The sequence below is a fragment of the Limanda limanda genome, chromosome 9 (genome assembly GCF_963576545.1).
Source record: "Limanda limanda chromosome 9, fLimLim1.1, whole genome shotgun sequence".
NCBI lineage: Eukaryota > Metazoa > Chordata > Actinopteri > Pleuronectiformes > Pleuronectidae > Limanda > Limanda limanda.
In genome coordinates, this window is record NC_083644.1 from 9,605,071 (window position 1) to 9,619,973 (window position 14,903).

General features: G+C 43.1%; 1 protein-coding gene and 1 long non-coding RNA gene across 4 annotated transcripts; both read right to left on the minus strand.

Annotated features, from left to right (window-relative positions):
* Positions 1–1,222: 1,222 nt before the first annotated feature.
* Positions 1,223–10,804, minus strand: ifi44g (interferon induced protein 44g). 3 transcript variants are annotated; one of them, XM_061078586.1, is made up of 10 exons: positions 10,739–10,804; positions 4,777–6,257; positions 4,655–4,697; positions 4,272–4,327; positions 4,025–4,067; positions 3,494–3,689; positions 3,234–3,386; positions 2,681–2,852; positions 1,798–1,898; positions 1,223–1,722 (listed from the first exon to the last, which is right to left on the minus strand). In XM_061078586.1, the coding sequence occupies exons 1-10, from the start codon at positions 10,741–10,743 to the stop codon at positions 1,525–1,527; spliced, it is 2,448 nt and encodes an 815-aa protein (XP_060934569.1). In that variant the 5' UTR covers positions 10,744–10,804; the 3' UTR covers positions 1,223–1,524. The 3 variants fall into 3 exon arrangements, with proteins under 3 accessions (XP_060934569.1, XP_060934568.1, XP_060934567.1); XM_061078585.1 differs by having other exon boundaries at positions 4,025–4,064; positions 4,655–4,700; XM_061078584.1 differs by having other exon boundaries at positions 4,655–4,700.
* Positions 7,409–8,053, minus strand: LOC133010922 (uncharacterized). Its single transcript, XR_009680702.1, has 3 exons — positions 7,960–8,053; positions 7,750–7,843; positions 7,409–7,658 (listed from the first exon to the last, which is right to left on the minus strand). It is a non-coding gene; the product is annotated as an uncharacterized LOC133010922 (long non-coding RNA).
* Positions 10,805–14,903: the final 4,099 nt, after the last annotated feature.

Sequence of the window (14,903 nt, forward strand, 5' to 3'; positions counted from 1 at the left end):
CATAAGGTTCTCACCACGGCTCTGTCCACCAGTGGTTCCTTGTCTGTGCCTCATGAATCCACCATTTCATCTGGTCTTACAGAAACATCATTATCTTCTACAGTTGCCCTGTGTCACACGTCTCCACCTGGAGATCCCCACAACATCCACCGTCCCATCGCTACCGGCCCCTCAGCAACCCAGCTGGAGGAAATCTCTTTAATATCACGCAAAGCAAGAAAAGGAGACTGACTTCCCTCATCCCCCTGTGACCATTACAGTGTCGTACAACCAGTGTCATGTAAACTGAGGCCAAGTGGGAGGGAGGGGTCCCGTCTTTTATGTGCACTAACACAACATTGATATTTTAACTTCAAGACTTGTGTGTGTGTTTGTTTGTTTAAAAGTTATTCTGAGCACAGAAGCATAATTATTTTTTAACTGATGATTGCCGTCGCCCAGAGGTCAGCTGCCAATTTATAATCCGCTCCAACTCCCAGTTAATTTCAACACTCAGCAGGCGGTGAGTCGGATCAGAAGTGTGAATGTGTGTGTGTGACGGTCCTGTTACATGTGGAGCCACTGATCCTCGACCGGTGCAACTCCAACACTGTTTGCTGTACAATATCTGTCTGGCCTGCATTAATAAATTCCAGTTTTTCAGTTCATTGGTGCACTTTGGGATTTTATTGAGTGACTTGACGCAATTCTGCAACAGTTGAGACTTTAAAAAGGAATTAAGATTCAAACTCAATGTACTCTATAACGTGTGATATAACAATAAATGGAATTTCTCAGTTCTAATGAAATCAGATTCCGTTGAACATCTTCTAGCTCTGTAATGGAGAAACATGGAAGAGGGAGGCCAGTAACCGTTGTGTAACCGCTCAGACTGGTGATATGATAACAGTTAAAAAGTTGTAAATATTAATGATGATAATAACATCACCAGTCCATGTTAAGGTGGTACATAAACCTGGTTCTTTCAAGAAAAAAACAAATTTTGAGTGCCTGGAATATTCACATTTTCCCTTTTCATTTTTAAATATTCACAATTTGAAAAATATAAATTATATAAGTGACAACTTGTAGATTTGCTGCAGAGGGCAACAGCTGTAGAGGAGTCCAATCACAACTGCAATCTAAAATAAACAGTCAAACCATGATGTTATTGATATATGTTATTATGACCAGAATCTTATATTTAAGGAGTATATTTATAAATTATTCCAATCCAAAAATATCAGGATTAATTGTATTGAATTTATTTAGAATTACATTGAAGAAATCATAGTCTCTACATGACAAGTTTGCACCGCTTACAAATTAAATTTATTAAGAAAAAGTACACAAAAAAAATTGGTGAGTGAAGCAAGTTTTTTAAAACGACTAATATGACAGTGGAGAACACTGTATTTGCAGGTGAAAATAAATGATTACACACTTCTGATTCTGACATTAAGACATTTTTCAGTTAAAATTTGGTAAAAAAGGTTAGAAAAACATAAGCAACTTTCTTATAAGGTTGCTCAAACCCCATCACATTTAGTACTCAGGCTTCTCTGACTTGGTTTCCTCCGGTGTGTTGTCCTGGAAATACAGATCGACGTACTGCAGGATGTGCTCGACGGCGCTGAGAAGCAGCACGTCGGTGTTCACGTTCAGGTCCAGCTCTGAGGAGTAGTTCTTCACGGGGACGATGGAGGAGGTGGACATCCCCATCAGATCTGCAGCTTTACTCATCTACAGGCACAAACTCTGTCAGGTCACTGTGAAATTTACAGAACATTTCTCAGGTTCTGGTTTGTTTCAACCCACCGTCTTTTTTATTGCTTCGCTCCTGTAAACCATGGAGACGTCTTTGGCTGTTTTTGGACAGATTTCATCCACATGGGTCAGCAGAGCCACCTGGTGGATACCTGCCACACACACACACACACACACACACACACACACACACACACACACACACACACACACACACACACACAAACACAATTGCAGTTATCAGAAAAGAGCCAATTCCTCCAGCAAAGATCAGCATCATAAATATCTTACTAGTGCTACGATCCAGTGCAATATACAATACATCAAAACAGGAAATGTATCAACATCTATGTGTGGTTAAGAAAGTTTGGCACAATAATAGTCCAACAATATTTTTTCTCAGTTTTCACAGCGAACCATCGGGATTATATACAAGTCTCTAATATAAAAATATAAATATTAACCAAAAGGTTGGATTTGAAAACTATTTTGGTTAAAAACTCTACTTTGCTCATTTTAGAGAATGAAGCCATGTGAAGTTTCTTTCCTCTGATTTCACTTCTCACTGTCTTTCCTCCCTCATTCGTCTGTCCTGGTCTTGGAATTCACAGATTTTATTGGCTGAGTGACATCACATGAGTTCACTTACGACGCCTGAAGCTGGTCTCTAAGTTTGCTGCTGAAAATAGAAATGCTTCTTTCAATATTAGACAATTCTCAATGATTTATTGGTTATAGGTCTCTGGGCCTTTTAGGGAACTCTATTCTGCAGAAATCAGTGACAGTGTTTTCAGTTCAGTTGATCTCTGAAGAAAGATTCCAGCCCTGTGCTGTTACACACATCAGACCCTCTGAGGCTACACAGTCATGAAGCCCCATATGAACGAGGGACAAAGGTTAATGTCTGAGGACGACTTGTTTGTCCTTGGCTCACCCATGTCACTGATGTGCTCCCTGAGCTGTTGGAACGAGGCTCTGAGGCCATTGGGGTACGTTTCAATTTTAGAGGCGTCCAGCACAAAGGCCACACAGTGGATCTTGTCTTTTAGGCCCGGCCACTTCACGTAGTTTCCAGTCTCTGATCTCACTGCCTGGTCCGGGCAGAACTAGAGGAGACAAAGGAAGAGAGTCGGTGTTCAGTCAGGAAATAACACATGTATGAACCGAGACGTCAGGAGGATGAGCGGACACACCCAGACCACGAAAACTACAGTAGAGAGCTTCCCTCCGCCAATGACCCTTCAAGGTCCAGTGTGTAGAATTTAGTGACATCTAGTGGTGAAGTTGCATGTTGCAGCTCACCTCACCCTCTCCTTCCAAACATGAAAGAGAACCTGTGGAAACCTTCAGCTGCCGTAAAAACTGAAAAGGTGCTTAATTGGTCCAGGCTGAGGACCTGCTCATTTTACATTCTCAGGTAAAGAAAACAACAATTCGTACACATTTAGATCATTACACATTAGTGAAAACATCACTGGGAGTATTACCTTGTGTCCCTCAGGTACGTGACCTTTAATGACGGACAGGATGTCGTGGAGGGTCAGTCCGGTCATCTCTCCTTCCCCCAGACCCATAGAATCACACAGCACCAGTTTGGTCGAAACCTTATTCTTCTGACCACAGATGGTGAACGACTGCAACTAACAGACACACAAGGAATTCATGGGATGGACGAAATGAATGAAATTCAAGGAAAAGAAAAAGGGAACAGTAGCTTCAGAGATCCATGCTGTTGCTCCTCTTGTACCTTTTTGGTGAAGCTGGTGGAGGAGGCGCCCACCATGGCCCGGTTGGTGACTCGTCCGTTAAACACCGAATGGACTGAACTGATGAAGCTGGACTTTCCGGACCCGACGGGGCCCAGGAGGAGAACCCTGGCCTGAGTCACCTCCTCACTGCCCGGTGTGTAGGAGCCCACGGCCTCCATCAGGCTGGTCCTTCGCCTGTAGGTTGACATTTAAAAGGGATTGTTCACCAAAAAAATTAAAATTCATCCATTATCTACTCACCACCCAACCACCCCTCCGTCCGGAAAAAAAGGTATAATCCGATTAATTTCTCAATTTCATCGCCACTGAATTACGGCAAAACTAAAGTTCTCATTGGTAGCAACCCTCCTTCCTGAGTCTCTTTCTTCTTCTATTGTTTAATGCTGACTCAACTTCCTGCAATTGGTTCAAAAGTCTGAAATATCCAGGAAATTAAATGAAAATATAACGTCCTCGAAACTGAATATGATCCTAATATGTCTCCTTTGATTGAATGTAACTTTACTCACTCTTCTGTCCACTGCACATTCCTCCACGAAGGGGGTATAACTGCTGGGGAGAGTTTAAGAGTTAAGAGGACATTTCATGAAACATTCAGCATTTGCATTGTTCCCCCTCTGAATAGTTACATGCATTATGGGATGGATAAGAGGCAGAACACACAGTGATCGCAGCCAGTTGCAGAAGCTACACTGGAGCTTACGATCAGCACTGAGAGATTCTGAAAGTCTTGATCGAAACCGTTCAGTAGTTTACCTGCTTTGGGGCCAGTGAAATTCGGCATTTTGAATTGAACAAGTTCAGGTTGAGTGCTGTGGAGGGAAACAATCGCACAGATCAGAGGAAGGAAATCCATGAACCCAAAAGCAGAAAATGTGATTGATTTCAGATCTTGCACAAATTACAGATAAGAACAATACTACGTAAGTGAGCGGGTCGACATCGTGACAGAGACAAATGAGTGAGTGTCAGAGACTATAAACCGAGATCTTATGACACATTGAACGTTTCCTTGATAGAAGCCCACAGAAATAAAGAAATGTCAGCGAAAAAGAAATCCAGCTGTAACATTTGACCCATTGCTCATATTCTTAAAGAAGATTAGAGCTTGGTTTATTGAATGTCACAGTTTTACTCACACTTCTTTTGAATCTGTGCCTTTCAGTTGACCGTTCTGGTTCACTGCTGAACAGAGTGTAAGAGTCAGTGAAGTTTAATCAAACATCCTTCTCTCTAAAAAATTTCTCTGGTCTGGTTTTACCTGAAAATGTAAAAGTCGGTGCTTTTATTTTGCACGTTAGGCTCGTTGGAGCTGTACATTTACTCAGAGCTTCCAAGGCCGTCGCTGGTGAGCTGTTGGTGGGTTGAGCTGGAGTGGCTGCTCCAAATGAAAAGCCGCTGGTGGGTCGATCTAGAGTAGGTGATCCAAATGAAAAGCCGCCCGTGGGTTTAGCTGCAGTAGATGATCTAAATGAAGAGAAGCTAGTGGGGTGAGCTAGAGCAGCTGATCCAAATGGAGAGATGCTGGTGGGTTGAGCTGGAGTAGCTGATCCAAATGAAGAGATGCTGGTTGGTTTAGCTGGAGCAGCGATTCCAAATGAAGAGATGCTAGTGGGTTTAGCTGGAGCAGCGATTCCATATGAAGAGATGCTGGTTGGTTGAGCTGGAGCAGCTGATCCAAATGAAGAGATGCTGGTGGGTTTAGCTGGAGCAGCGATTCCAAATGAAGAGATGCTGGTGGGTTTAGCTGGAGCAGCGATTACAAATGGAGAGATGCTGGTGGGTTTAGCTGGAGCAGCGATTCCAAATGAAGAGATGCTGGTTGGTTGAGCTGGAGCAGCTGATCCAAATGAAGAGATGCTGGTGGGTTTAGCTGGAGCAGCGATTCCAAATGAAGAGATGCTGGTGGGTTGAGCTGGAGCAGCTGATCCAAATGAAGAGATGCTGGTGGGTTTAGCTGGAGCAGCGATTCCAAATGAAGAGATGCTGGTGGGTTTAGCTGGAGCAGCTGATCCAAATGAAGAGATGCTGGTGGGTTTAGCTGGAGCAGCGATTCCAAATGAAGAGATGCTGGTGGGTTTAGCTGGAGCAGCGATTCCAAATGGAGAGATGCTGGTGGGTTTAGCTGGAGCAGCGATTCCAAATGGAGAGATGCTGGTGGGTTTAGCTGGAGCAGCGATTCCAAATGAAGAGATGCTGGTTGGTTGAGCTGGAGCAGCTGATCCAAATGGAGAGATGCTGGTGGGTTTAGCTGGAGCAGCGATTCCAAATGAAGAGCTGCTGGTGGGTTTAGCTGGAGCAGCGATTCCAAATGAAGAGATGCTGGTTGGTTGAGCTGGAGCAGCGATTCCAAATGAAGAGCTGCTGGTGGGTTTAGCTGGAGCAGCGATTCCAAATGAAGAGATGCTGGTTGGTTGAGCTGGAGCAGCTATTCCAAATGAAGAGATGCTGGTTGGTTGAGCTGGAGCAGCTGATCCAAATGGAGAGATGCTGGTGGGTTTAGCTGGAGCAGCGATTCCAAATGGAGAGATGCTGGTTGGTTGAGCTGGAGCAGCTGATCCAAATGGAGAGATGCTGGTGGGTTTAGCTGGAGCAGCGATTCCAAATGAAGAGCTGCTGCAGGGTTTAGCTGGAGCAGCGATTCCAAATGAAGAGATGCTGGTTGGTTGAGCTGGAGCAGCTGATCCAAATGAAGAGATGCTGGTGGGTTTAGCTGGAGCAGCTGATCCAAATGAAGAGTTGCTGCTTATACGGAAAACAATCGTATGTCACAGGAAGATGATCGATAAAACAAAACCAAATGATCCAAATATCTCAAATATGATAACTGTGACTTAAAAGTAGCAACATTATTGATGTGGACTGACACAAATAAGAGAGGTCCCTATGACGACTCAGGACAAATAAGCCCTGTTGAGTTTTGGGATAAAATATGAGATTGAAATAGGGAGGATTTCGTATGCCCTCCTTGTCACAGGCCATGTAAGAGACTCCCATTGGGCCTGTGACGAGGGAGGCACACGGAAGCTCATTCGCAGTCACTCAAGCATGACGTTTCTGACATAGAGAATCCATAACAAATCGTGGGCGTTGTTTTAGTCCAGAGTTTTTGGGACGGTAGACATGCCAGATACCCAAATTAACGTGTAGAAGCACTACAAAAGTGGAATTTTCATAATGTGTCCCCTTTAAAACAAGTGGTGTCCTGATACATGTTATTCTGAATAATCAAGAAAATAATCAATCTATTAATTAAAATTATCTGCTTTATAAGCTCCAGCCTGAGTCAAATCTCTACCACAAAAGTGTAAAACTATAACATGTCACACTAGACGAAAAGCAGTATTATTGTCACAGTGAACCTCTACGGACAGGCCTAATCCCCTGCTGTAACCAACTGTTTCCATGATGTTACCTCGGCGTTCGCCAGTGAAGACAAGGTGGGTCTATCGGCGTTTGCGGACCTTAAGGGGGATTTGCAGAACAAAGGAGAGAGCCGCGGGGGGGCTCGCTGAGCCTCGCGGACCGATCGCGACGTGTGATCTAATTAGCATATGAATCGGAGTCCAGCCGCTGGCTAGAACCTCTCTCTACTCACCATTGGAGGAAACCACAGACCCTTGAAACTAATGTCACTCGTGATTGGTTGGTAGAAGTGTTGCTATTGGTCACCTTATGGGTCATTGCAGTGCACACGTGGGGTCACAGCATTCCGCACGTGGGGTAAGCCCCTCCCACACAATATTTATAATAAAAATGTATATATTAATATTTATTATTATTTATAAGGAAGCCTTTACCAAAAGCACTGCAGTTAATTAAAACTAAACATTCATGTGATGCTTAATGCTATAGGTGATCATATTGTACAGGGAACAAATGTGAACAAGGTATATGTGGAGTGAAAGCTTTATTTACATACAGCAAAAATATTGTACAAAAACTCAGATGAGGCTTGAAATGTTTCTCTGCAGCCTCTGGGTCATGACTTCTTTGTGGGACTCTTCTCCAGTGTGTAGACGTCTGTGGTGTGTAGCTGTGAGATCAGTGTAGCTTCCAGTCTTATATGAAGTGTGGGACACAGGTCGGTGCACTCCTGGCTGTGGAAGGATGGATCCATGTCATCTGTCCCGCTTCAATCAGCTGTAAACACATTCAGTAAAATTAGCACAGTTCAATTACAACATACACCTTTACATGTAACTGGAAAATTATTTAATGAATATAACCTTACCCTCTTTCTTCTCCGACAACTCCTCAATGCTGATGTAAGGTCTGGTCGGATCATACTGGCTCATAGTGTGTCTTTGTACGTCATGGACAGGCAGCTGGAAAACAACACATGTAACATGACTTTATTAATAAACGGAAATAGCCGCGCTGCATCACCGTTGGAAGATCCACAGCAAAAAAACACCAAAACAATTCATAAACAGTTACTTACATTCAATGGCTTAATTTTCTGCACTTTAAATCCGGACTTTCAGCGTCTCAGCCTAACGCCTCTTTGTTTGTGTGTGTGTGGGGGGGGGGGGGGCTGAGGCTGTGAAAACATACAGAAAAAAAGTCACGTTGATGAAAAAACTTAACGAGAACAAACTGTTACATCTAAGTAATTCATACATATTTACACATGCACTAGATCTGCTCCAGCACTCGATGCTGTATTCGTATTTTAGCAACTTTCTCGCTATCCCAAAGAGTGGCGGACATGCTTTCAGATGTAGGGTTAGCTTAGTGGTTAGCATGGCGTCTCTAGCTCACCGTAACTCAGGGACTGTGCGCCCGTCTTCTCCGCCTCGACTCGTCCACACCGGGCCCGCGGCTCTGCCTCCACACGCACTCATCTTCTCCTCCAGGGAACAGCGTCGTGTCGACTTCAGCAAGTTATTTACCCCGAAGACAGAGTCACTCGTACGGGACAAGCTAAACACGACCCGCTTCCTGTCTGCGGGACACTCGACGCTGCTGCACGGCGTTTACGAGGCTCTGATTGGACGAGTCCATCAGCTGATGACGCGAGCGGGTGACGTGAGCAGCGGTTACTTCATGGGATAAGTATTTGACTGAGGCCAGGTTTATTTTTTGTGGTGTTTAGTACATTTACACACATGATTCACGCTGTTCTGTGTTCGTAACCTTATAGTTGAATGCACTTATCGTAAGTCGCTTTGGATAAAAGTGTTGACTGTTTTAATGGAATACTGAGAAAGTTTAATAACAACAATTAGACAATTGAAGTTCAAATAATGAAGGAATTTAAGCTCTATATTGTGTCTCCTTTATATTTAAAATAATAATCAAACTGAGTGGAGATGTATGTTGTATCCAAACAGCCGGCTGCTGTGTTTTGTCACTGTGCAGTCCATGGGGGATTAAATATTACACTGAAAAAATAAATCATTAAATCAATGAATGTTTCATAGCAATTTTGAAAGTAGTGGTGAAAAGGTACCATTTATAATTCATGGAACAGCTTAGTTTGCCATTGACATGTGAATTTGATGCCAGTATTTTGGGAGGACAGATATTTTTATGGAAAGCCAGTAGAAGTTTGGAGCTTACAGGACACAGATGATCATACCCAGCATCATTTATTTGCTGGTAGAGGTGTGGTTTACACTTCCTCTGTGCATTTAACCAGCACAATTGAAAAAGTGACTGTAATCATGCCACTCTGTACAGTTGTTGAGATTTAGGATTGGATGACAATAAAAATTTGAAATAAAGTGCATTGTTTCATTTCTTTTGACTGCATTGACCTTTGTTCGTGGTATACAATATAATTCATTATAGCACACTTACTTAAGAACAATTTAAAATTTCAGGTTTAATATTTATTTTAAGCCTGGTTTACTCAGCCAGATAGTTTGTTGGTGCCTCTTACACATTGGTGTTATCTGCTCTCAGGGAAACTGATTTGCATTTGTGAAGCTCAGAGCATTGTCATTTGCATGTGAAAGCGTCCTCTAGGAGTTGGAGCAGGGGGGGTCAAATCTCAACAGCTCACAGGCTTGACAACTGCAGGAACCCTGAGCGTTTCCTTTGCTGCCTGCAGATACGTGTGAAAGTCGTTAACCGAAGGATGTGCCAACACTTCTCTGCGACACAGATTGACACAAACGCTTCTTTTCATGCAGTGCAGCCCCCCTAAAACAGGCCTAACGACGCCCCTGCTGTAACGTGTATTGTAGCAGTGACAAATAAAACTGGAAGCCCAAAAGGAGGTTTAACTATTATCAACTTATCAGTGATTGACGGCTGATAAGCAGCTTTTCACATCAGTTATCATGGATTAGAACGAAGCATCACACTAACTTATTTAAAATCAACTATAATCTGAAATCAAATATGAAATTTCCCCTGAGAGCCGATCCAGAACAGTAAAAAAAACTTCTACAAGTAAACGTCCTGTATTGTAAATGATCACTTATTCACCAAGATCAAGTTCCACAAGATGCAATCATATTTACGTTTGTACAAAAGTATTTCATCAATATATATATATGTGTATATGTAAAGAACCACAAAAATAAAACTAAAGAAGAATGAGAACAGTTCAGAATGATGTACATGGGTGCGCCCTCCCCCCCTGCTGGTAAGAGACTGTTACTGCAAGCCAAAAAGCACGTTCACTCAGCAAATCAATAAAAATAGATTTAATTTAACTCCATCTCCAGGAAACATTTTGACAGAAGCATAGAGGCATTTGTATGTGTTTGTAATAATGTCTCTGACTTTATTCTAGAACTATTATACTATACTATAAACTATAGTACATGTTCTGTGTTTCCTTTCAGATCAACCTGCATGTAGAAGGTGACATAGAGATTAAACCTGTGATCTGCTGTGAACTGTCCAAAGCTCAATGTGCTGAGAGTTACTTTTTAAGTCCCACTTCTGTTGCAGTGTAAATGTTGTAAATTGGTGACGATACAAATGAACACAAAAAGCCACATGTTGCACAGCAGAGTTTATATTATTTTATGAGTTCATATAAAATAATATGAAATTCTTTCTACACCAACTCTGACTGACACCCATCGTCCCTGCTGCTCTAAGTGACACGACACACACAACCACAGACAAACACAGACCAACACGTATTACAGATCTTCACAGACAAACACATGTCATCACAGGTTAGTTATTTAACCGTCTCCCTCTGTAACATCTGTGTCTTTCTGTGAAAACCTTACCAGCTCTTATATATATTCACTTACTTCATCGTGAGTCCTGTGTTGAAGCAGCTGCTGCAGGAAGAAAGAGAGCAGAAGTGCAGGCAGGTTTGTTTCTGACGAATAGAAAGTGATAGTGCTGGAGAAACACACACACACACACACACACACACACACACACACACACACACACACACACTGAGTCTTTGTGCACGGTCAGTGTGTTGTTGACTATAATACATTTAAACTGAGACTGGGAGGTTTCCTCAGAAATGCCACACACACACTTTCATTTCGTCCAGTGAAACTGTTTCGTGGTGGAGACACACCCGGACTGTGCCTACAAGTTACACACACACACACACACACCCTGACTTTTATTTATATTGTCTACAAGTTACACACACACACAGACACACATCTGTACATCTACCTTAGTGAGGACACTCAGACATAATGCATTCCCTAGCCCCTCACCCCAACCTCAACCATCCAAACTAAATACCCAACACAAACCTAAACCTCTTTCCGACCCTAAAGCCAAACAGCCCATACAAAGTGGGTCAGAAAATGAGGAGTGGCCAAACTGTCTTCACTCTGTAGGATTTTAAGGTTCTTACAAAGATATCAGTTTGTATTCCTGATCTGCACCAAATGCACTTTTTCTCTCACCTTCTACTGAGTACTTTTTTTTTATCATTCCCCATAATGTTCTATATATACACTATGTTCATTTTCAACAAAACACCAAGGCAGATTGCTTGTATGTGGAAACCCTCTTGTGGGTTTGCTTCATAGAGAGTGAAGGTGTGTCAGTAGATTAACGTGTTGGTGCAGAGGCCTTTAGACGAGAGGACAGAGTCAACATGTTGTCTGTGAGGGACTCAACATCAGATCAGACGTCTTCTACAACACTTGGTGAACTAGTTGGTGTGGAAAAGTTTGTCCTGAAGAAATATGGACTGGAGGGATTTGCTGTGGATATAAATAATTATGAAATATGAGCATGTTTGAAGACCTCCCTATTTCTATTGTCTCTGCTCATCATGTCCACTAGATGGAGTTCTGGTACTGAGTGTGAAGCTGTGCTCTCCTGCTGGCTGCCAGCAGAGGTCCACTCAGGTCCACGCTGTCTCTGGCTCCTCCACAGGGAGGCCACACAGCCTGAAATCCAAAACTTCCTGTTTTTGACTGTCCTCACTCAGTAGCTTCCAATCAGCGGAGACCTGTGTATTCATCTGTAATCAATGGTGCTGATTGATATTCATTGGATAAGAAACTCACCAGGGGTTCAGGTGTGTGTTCATGTACGGGCCTACAGTGAACTGGGTCTTGACTTTCTCTGGGTTTGCAGGGAAAACGAATAAGAAAAGTATTTTGGGTCATTTCTGCATGTTTTATCGCACAAAATGGTCAAATTCAAAAATTGGACAAAGCATTAACTTCAATCCAGGTCGTTTTGTGAATGCATTGATTATATCAGGCTGTGTTTAATTCTAAATCTTATATAAGTACCTGCTCAGACTGGTTCTTGAACATATTGTTTCTCCTTTAAAGTATTTACACATAAAAAAAAAGGGAAATCATTGTGTCAATCGCGTCAATGTTGTTAAAAAGTGGCCCTTGGACTGGGGGAAGGGTCGGAGGGTCCCCGGAGAAAACCCACTCTGACATGGGGACGATACACAAACTCCACTCTAAGGGATCCGGCAACAAATCACATCTATCAGCTCTTCACTCGCTAAGATGTCACCAGAATGAAACTGTTTCCACTTATAGGCTGTGGAGCTCGGAGAGAAGCTCACAGGAACATGCTGACGCGGCAAAACTCCTCCAACTTGAACAAACGTTTAAAACAACATGTTTACAGATTCTTTCAGTTCACTTGTCTGTCACTCAGCGTGAAGTTATCCAGCCTGAAACTGATCAGACACAATGACAGTCCACGACCGGTATCTTTACGGCCTTGTGTGGTCATGCAATGCTTTTGCTGTATCAGCAGAAAGAACGAATCCGTCAGCTCTCATTTCTGGAGGAAGGAAGGCTGAGAGATGTTGAGTCACCTTTCGGATGGAGACGTCAGGGCCGGGCCGGTTGCAGCTTTGAGGTCATGACTCGGTGTTATTAAAAGTCAGTGGAACTTTGGCTAAAGCCCTTTGAATATACACATGGAGGATGTTTCCCTGTAAAAACTGGAGCCACAAACCCAAACACGGTAACTGTACACAACAGAACTCATTATCTGACTCTGCTGTGACCAGAAAACATGTGTCACGCGTCTATAGATAAATGTCCGTCCACAACAGAATTCTATCTTGAACTATGATATTTATCATATTGAGGATGGAAGTAATACTCAGACCTCAGTCTGGATCTGGGTGCAGGCGTTTTGGATCGAACATGTTTGGTTTTTATTACGTGAGCAGATTTGGTCAAATAAACACAGACTCCGCAATAAGATGATTTGACAAAGGTCAGTGTGTGATACCAGTGTGCGCTCAGGACATGTGAACTAACATGTGTTTATATCTCATTATTACTACAGGATAGAGGTTGTTCACTGCTGGTCGACGTTCAGACAAATTCAGCTCCAACTCAGCAGCTCCAGCTGATATCTGCAGAGTGGAGGAGCTGCAGGAGGAGGGGGGGGGGGTCGTCTAAACAAGGAGCTGTGCTGACGATGAATCCGTGTGACACAGCTTTTTACAGGCAACCACCCCCCCCCCCCCCCCCATCCACTCTGGGTGACACGTGCACTCGACCTCTCTCTCTCTCTCCAAAGAGATATATGGAGTTAGTGCGTAAGGCTGTTTTTCCATCGGCTGAAGTGTGTAGATGAAAATGATCTTTGTTTTCTTATTGCTAATAATACACAAGTGTGTTTCTGTGCCTTTATCCAGCTCAGATGGATTTGGCAGCAGCTCTCCTTCCTCTGCGTCCGGGTCTCGGCAGCAGCAGGTCGGAGGGGACGTGATGTTCTCGGCTGACGGCCTCTCCTCGTGTTTACGGTGTCGTGTAGAGAAGCAGCCTAGTGGAGGACGTCATGAGACCTTCATGTAAAGTGTAGGGTGGCTCATCCGCCCTGTGGCTTTGAGTGTAGCCTGATATTAAATAAGAAGATTTAGTTTGTGACGTTGCAGTAGCTGTAACAGCCAGTTCAGTGATATGAGTTGAGTAAGAGCCTCTGTGGTTTTCTCTTATTCAGCAACACAAACAGCTGTGGCCTGTGAGAAGCTTCTGTGACTGGGATGTTCTGCTGATGTTGAACACAGATTGGCAGAACCCAACCTCCTGCATGTTGGTTCTTCCCTTTTTATGTTGTTTCTCCTTCAAAGTTTGTTTGTTTTTCAACATTTAAAGAAACTATTAAAGATAAAGTGTCCCCCTATAGGTCGCTGCAGGTACTAACATGTCAGAATGCAGTTATGTGACTCTATCGCTGCAGGAATCTATTTATATCTAAAAAACATATTTTCTTCTTTTAAAAGCATCTGAATTGTATATTATACATATTTTGTGTATATGCACAGTATTTATCCCCGTTTGAGTCAGTTTTTTCGGTTGTATTGCACTTATAGTGGCAGTTTTTTTTATTTTGGAGACCTCTAGTTCGCAGATAATTCATTTTTCTGTCACTCCATGAACCAAAATTACAACCAACTGTTGGCCCAAGCCTCAGGTTTGACTCTTCATGGTCAAAGTGCCCTTGAGCAAAGCACAGAAACCTCGCCTTGAACTCGTGAATCCTCTCCTAGAATGAATCATATGTGTAAACATGACTCTTCACACAGGAGACTGTTGACATCTTGCTTTTGTTTCCTTCTGCTCTCACACTTCTCACCTGCTGTAACCTGCAGAAATCAGAATCCTCATCATCACTGGGACAGTTCAGCCCAGGCTGCTTGTGGGTGGGTGAGAAAAATTGCAAGGTGCGGTGATGATGCTGATGGTTTCGAAAGGAGGTGATTGATGATGTCACTGGGTTGTTGTGGCCTCAGTCAAGGTTGATATTAGACGTTGGACACAATGGACGAAAATAAATTGTTGTTTAAAATTACAGCTGACAGCACTAGCACCGAGGTCAGCGTCAACATGGAGCCGCGGAGTGACGCTGGTTCCTGTAGTGCAACAAGCTTGTGTCAGCGTCGAGAACAAGTGCAACACAAACATGTCATTACCTCTGCCAAGGAGGTTATGTTTTCACCCCGGT

What these genes read in the sequence shown, in the direction of transcription:
- ifi44g (XM_061078584.1), bottom strand. An exon ending in ACCGACTTTTACATTTTCAG is followed by an intron (nt 4,701 to 4,776) that starts GTAAAACCAGAC and finishes CACTCTGTTCAG; the next exon opens with CAGTGAACCAGAACGGTCAA. An exon ending in CCACCAGCTTCACCAAAAAG is followed by an intron (nt 3,387 to 3,493) that starts GTACAAGAGGAG and finishes TGTGTCTGTTAG; the next exon opens with TTGCAGTCGTTCACCATCTG.